The sequence below is a fragment of the Penaeus chinensis genome, chromosome 4, assembly GCF_019202785.1.
Source record: "Penaeus chinensis breed Huanghai No. 1 chromosome 4, ASM1920278v2, whole genome shotgun sequence".
Classification (NCBI taxonomy): domain Eukaryota; kingdom Metazoa; phylum Arthropoda; class Malacostraca; order Decapoda; family Penaeidae; genus Penaeus; species Penaeus chinensis.
The window spans coordinates 14,139,306-14,145,718 of record NC_061822.1 but is presented as its reverse complement, the minus strand read 5'-3'; the positions used below and the strand labels follow the sequence as shown (position 1 = coordinate 14,145,718).

General features: G+C 44.0%; 1 protein-coding gene across 1 annotated transcript; it reads right to left on the bottom strand.

Annotated features, from left to right (window-relative positions):
* Positions 1-311: 311 nt before the first annotated feature.
* On the bottom strand, positions 312-2,803 carry LOC125025208 (the record flags this gene model as incomplete). Its single annotated transcript, XM_047613183.1, has 5 exons — positions 312-633; positions 913-1,094; positions 1,310-1,461; positions 1,889-2,122; positions 2,710-2,803. Coding segments are annotated over 5 exons (984 nt in total), but the record flags the coding sequence as incomplete, so codon positions are not given.
* Between the last annotated feature and the right edge of the window lie 3,610 nt (positions 2,804-6,413).

Sequence of the window (6,413 nt, the reverse complement as noted above, 5' to 3'; positions counted from 1 at the left end):
GAAAATGAGTAGAAGAAAAACAAAGAAAGAGGAGGAGGAAGGAGAAAAGAGAGAACGTGGCCGGGTCGTAAGAGAAAGGAGCCACAGGGGAGAAAAGGCGGAGGAAGAAACAAAAAACACTCACGCATACATAGAATCTATATACAGTTCTCTCTGTGGGTCTACCTCTATCTCCATCCCTCCCTCCCACCCTCCCTCCCTCCCTCCTTCCTTCCTCCTTCCTCCTTCCTCCTTCCTCCTTCCTCCTTCCTCCCTCCTCCCTCCTCCCTCCCCCCTCCCCCACCCATCCCCCTCCCCCTGCCCCGCGCCCGCTACTCACTGTTGATGGTCTCCTCGGGGCAGCGCGCGTGCAGCTGCAGCTCCTCGCCCGTGGAGCAGCCGACGGTGACGCGCGTGAAGGACCGCGTGTCTCCGGCGCACGTAGCCGTCGGATCGGTCACGCTGTACCTGCCGAAGGTGCCGCAGGAGCGCGGCGGTCCCCCGGCGGCGACCAGGGTGGTGAGGTTGGTGGACGTGGGCGACCAGTAGTGGGTCGAGCACGCCTCCTCCGCCATGAAGGCCAGCTCGCCCACGCGCGCCTGCACCACGTGGTCGTCGCGGCGGTAGATGCGCATGCACTGGTAGCCGCTCTTGCTGCGGGGGAAAGGGGGTTAGAACGGGGCTCTCTGGCTGCGGTTGTGGGTGCGGGCTGCTGTATGGGTGTGTGCGTGAGCGCACGCATGGATGCAAATACATTTATATACATTCCTACTTGCATATCACATATACATCAACCCTTCAACACATCTACCCACCCACCCAAACACCCACCCACCCACCCACCCACCCACCCTCCCTCCCTCCCTCCCTCCCTCCCTCCCTCCCTCCCTCCCTCCCTCCACACCCTCTTCCTCCCCGACGCCCCCCACTTACCATCCCACCGTGACGTGAACCACGACCGTGACATAGTCGTCCTCGGTGTGCTCGCTGCTACGGTGCTCCCTGTGGTCGCGGTGGTGCTTGTGGTGGTCCCCGGTGTGGTGGTCGCTGCGCCGGTGGTCGCGGTGGCTCTCGTACTTGTGGCACACGAGGCGGAGGTCGGTGTGGCCCCGGGTCTGAGGGGGGGGGGGGGCAGGAATGCATGGAGTTAATATACGGATGAGTAATTATATAGTAAATGTTAAGTATATCACAGTGCTTCTAAGCTGAATGTAGATGGAGGAGGGATAGAAATATCAAAAAACCTAACACGTCAAAAGAAGAAGAAGAAGAGAAAAAAAAATAGAAATAGAAAAAAACAACAGACTGGCGAAGGGCGCCGCGGCCGCACCTCGAGGTCCTCCGGAGCGGCCGTCCCGTTGCTGATCCGAAGGGACGTGTTCTTGTGGTAGACGTAGTAGCTCTGGCTGTAGTCGAGCGTGTGCCAGTGGCGGTGGGCGGTCAGCCACGCCGGGAACTTGCACTTCTTGCCGCTGTGGGTCACTGTGGGGGAGGGGGAGGGGGAGGGGGAAAGGGGGGAGAAAGCCATGGTAAATGGGTGCTTTCTTTATGTACAATAACACATACATTATCAATTAAAATCAACAATCATTTTTTTTTTCTCATATTTTACTCTAATCAGATAATCAATCAGAAATATTTACTTTTTTCTCTTTGTTTTAAACTCTTACCAAGAAAATCTCTTTCTCTTTCTCTTTCTCTTTCTTTCTCTCTCTCTCTCTCTCTCTCTCTCTCTCTCTCTCTCTCTCTCTCTCTCTCTCTCTCTCTCTCTCTCTCTCTCTCTCTCTCTCTCTCTCTCTCTCTCTCTCTCTCTCTCTCTCTCTCCCTCTCTCAAATACGCCAACCAGCCTGCAACAACAACCAACGATAAAAATGAAAATACGTAAATACTGCAAGCGTCCTCCCTTACCTTTCGTAAGCTTCATGGTCTTGCTTCCCTCGTGGGCGGAGATGAGGCCCTGGCAGGTGGCGTCGGCGGACTGCGCGAGGTTCCAGGTGGCGGTGTCCCCCTGGCGGTGCGGGTGCTCGTAGATGAAGCACCTGTAGCGGTCCTCGTCACTGTTGGCGTGGATGTGGTTCACCTTCCCCACCAGGTAGTGGTTGGAGCCGTCCTTCCACGAGCCAAGGCACACCAGCTCCTCCTCTGCAAAGGGCGGGTCAAGTGGGCGGTTAGGGCTGAAGGGGGAAGGGGGGTGGGCGGATAGGAGTGATGGGGGACGGGGTGAGGTGAAGGGGGAAGGGGAATGGGTGGATAAGTGTGATGGGGGACGGGGGTGGGGTGAAGGGGAGTGGGCGGATAAGAGTGATGGGGGACGGGGGGGGGGGGGGTGAAAGGGTGTGGGCGGTAAGGGTGAAGACGGGCGGCAGTAAGGATGGCGGGGAGTGGGCGGCAAGGGGTGAAAGGGGGCGTGTGAGGAGGATGGAAAGGGGAGGTGCGTGGGCATGATGTAAAACGGAGGAGGGGGGAGGGAGATGAAGGGAAAAACGAATGCAGAATGTGTGTGTGTGTGTGTGTGTGTGTGTGTGTGTGTGTGTGTGTGTGTGTGTGTGTGTGTGTGTGTGTGTGTGTGTGTGTGTGTGTGTGTGTGATAGAGGAGGGTGTAATAAAGAACAATAGAGGAAGATATAACAACGAACAAATGGGGATGCAATTAAAGTCTCAGAATAGAAGGCATTACACAGAGCGATTTCCCTATTCTTTCAGCAAATAAACTCCTGACGGCCACCCACCGAAGCTCTCTGAGCCCGGGACGTCGGCGCAGGCCTGGTGGCGGAACAGGAGGCGGGAGTCCTCGGCGCAGGAGTCCACCTGCAAAGACAGGGAGAGACAAATTAGGAATAATGAAATATGTAATAATAATAATAATAATAATAATAATAATAATAATAATAATAATAATAATAATAATAATAAATATAACAACTACAAAAACTACAACAACAACAACAACAATAATAATAATGGTAATGATACTGATAATAATAATAAAAATAATAATAATAATAATAACAACAACAACAATAAAAATATGAATACACGAAATCCCCAAAACCTTGATCAAAGAATGGCCGGCCGAGCGTAAATTTTCCCTTCAAGATTTATCACGAAAGACTATAGACGTTGTTGACGAAGAATATGAGAAAAAAAATCACAATTATTTTCTCTCTTTCTCTCTCTCTCTCTCCTCTCCTCTCCCTCTCCCTCTCCCTCTCCCTCTCCCTCTCCCTCTCCCTCTCCTCTCTCTCTCTCTAGAGGATGAGTAAATAGATGAGACAAGGAGATAGAAAAGTCTCTCGAACACACACACACACACAAATCTTCGCATCCCGCTCCCCCAGCAAGTGTGCAGGTGACGTCTTCGCCAGCCTCTTATTTCTTTATCTGTCTCTCTCTCTCCGGTTCTCTAACTCCCTATTTCCCCGAGGCGTCTGTCAAGTGCAAACAGGACCTCGTGAAATGACGGACGTATCGGCTACCCAAGGACTACCTGGAGGCTACTTACAGGCTAATACTGAGGCTAACCAAAAGTTCCACTAAGACTACTTACTACCCATCATATCGCTAGCAGTGAGGTGTGTAATAATAATAATAATAATAATATTAATAATAATAATAATAATGATAATAATAATAACAAAAATAATAATAATGACAATAATAGTAATGACAGTAACAACAACAACAATAATAATAATAATAATAATAATAATAATAATAATAATAATAATAATAATAATAATGACAATAATAATAATAATGATAATAATAATAATAACAATAAAAATAATAATAATAATGACATTACTAATAAAGACAATAATGACAATAATAATAATAATAATATTAATAAAAATATAATAATAACAATAACAATAATAATAATAATAATAATAATAATAATAATCAATAATAATAATAACAATAACAACAACAGCATTAACCCCTTGCCGACGGGTACAACGGGTAGACACGTGCTATGCCTATTGTCAGTACTTCTTTGATTGTTTTTACACATAGATGGCTATACTTGTACTAAGTCACCAATGAGCCAGTTAGGAGTACTGCCCTTCTCGCCCGCTCACCCTTTTCTTTGATTTACGAAATATTTTACGTTATCTTATTTTGCTGTTATTCATATTAAAAAACATTATGATAATTATAATGTTTATAATAAAAATAACACCATCGATATTCATAGCACTAGTAAAAAATACGTTTTTCCCGCCAATTCAAATCACGTGAGGTCACAAGGTCTACTAAGTGACTCCTTTGTGGCTAAGCGCTAGCAGAGCCATCTATGGGCAGACATTTCACACAAAAATATAGAAAATAGGCACAACATTTCCCCATTTTTTTAAAAAATTCTCCGGCGGCATTGGGTTAATAATAGTAATAATGCATCCACGGGTAATGGCGCCTTTATGAAATCCAACTCATAACAACAAATAACACTAATCTGACCTGAATACAAATAATCACAACGAGGCTGATCCTACAAAAATAATCTACAAAAAATCAAACTGATTCTCGTCAAGCTTTTGAATATTAAATCTCATCCATTTTTCATTTGTTCTCTTTCTCATACTACATTAACCCCACCATTTTTTTTTTTGTTTTAATATAAATATGGAAACCAAATCGAAACCTTCTAATTACACATTTTTTGTTATTTTATTCTCCGCATCTTAGGTTATTTTCCTTAATGCTCTACGGATTTTAGCTATTTTCTACTTTCCTTCGCAACCTTGCGAGATTAAAGATGAGGAAGAGGGAGAGGGAGAGGAAGAGGAAGAGGAAGGAAAGAGAGAGAGAGAGAGAGAGAGAGAGAGAGAGAGAGAGAGAGAGAGAGAGAGAGAGAGAGAGAGAGAGAGAGAGAGAGAGGGGGGGGGGAGGTGGCGGGTGGAGGTGAAGAAGGAGAGAAGGAGAGAAGGAGAGAAGGAGAGAAGGTGAGAGAGAGAGAGAGAGAGAGAGAGAGAGAGAGAGAGAGAGAGAGAGAGAGAGAGAGAGAGAGAGAGAAAGAGAGAGAGAGAGAGAGGGGGGGGGGGTGGCGGGTGGAGGTAAAGAAGGAGAGAAGGAGAGAAGGAGAGAAGGTGAGAGAGAGAGTGAGAGAGAGAGAGAGAGAGAGAGAGAGAGAGAGAGAGAGAGAGAGAGAGAGAGAGAGAGAGAGAGAGAGAGAGACTATGTATAAACAATATAGTACATACAGTATAGTACACAATACTATTTAAAGTTCCCACACCGACCCAAATATCACAGTATCGTAAGTTACAAGTACCGAAAAAATAGCAACAAAGAACAAGTATTCCAACAAAAATATTTTTTAAAAATATATAAAAAAGTATCCAGCGCCTAGTCACGGGGATCTCGCTCCTGGGTTATTACACAAATTCGACCCCCAGAAATTGGTAGCCTGCTGTGTACCATTTTCTTGTTTAATACACCTGGGCGCGGCAAGGTATTGTTTCATCGCCCTGGAATGCCTCTTTGCACACCTCTCAACACCTGACATTTTCCACAGGAGAAGATGAGTCAGTTATTCTTATAATAAAATTTCAAAAAAACAAAAACAAAAAAAAACTTATTTTTGTGCGTCGGTATGAGTTTACGAATGCGTGTATGTGATTAGGAATATTATTATTAAAATTTCCAAGAATAGATATAGATAATATGGCGGTAAATTATCAATCAAATTAAAGTAAGTTAATGGTGGGTAAAATTAATGTGAACGGAGACAGTGAAATGTTCTGACTGTTTACCGTAGAGTTTTGTGAGTATTATGAAAATGAATCTTCGGAAAAAAAGACAAACAGGAAAAAAAAAACTATTAATATCGAAAACACAGTTGCTCTTTCCACAAAAGAAAAGGAAAAGAAAATAGCAAATTATATTTTTATCAAGAACTGTAAGGTAATAAGACATGAACTGTCATAATTAATGTGAACGGAGACAGTGAAATGTTCTGACTGTTTACCGTAGAGTTTTGTAAGTATTATGAAAATGAATCTTTTCGGAAAAAAAGACAAACAGGAAAAATAAATCCATTAATATCGAAAACACGTTGTCTTTCCACAAAGAAAAGGAAAAAAAATAGCAAATCATATTTTTATCAAGAACTGTAAGGTAACAAGACATGAACCGGATCCCGGCTCCGAACCTCCCCCTTTTTCATGAGGCATAATGAAATGCTTGTCCCGCTCACCGTAGAATTTCATCCGTGGGTTCCCAACTTTAATTTTAGTAATAAATATTATATAAAACAAACACATTTCGGCAATCTTATTTCACCTCAAACACGAATAAATGAACTTGGGCCTAAATATTGAAGAGGCAGAGCAACAATAACAGCAGCTTCTTCTTTCCATTCCAAATCAATATATTCAAAAGTAAAATCAACAAAAAATGATATAATGTAATGATAATGATAATTTAAAAA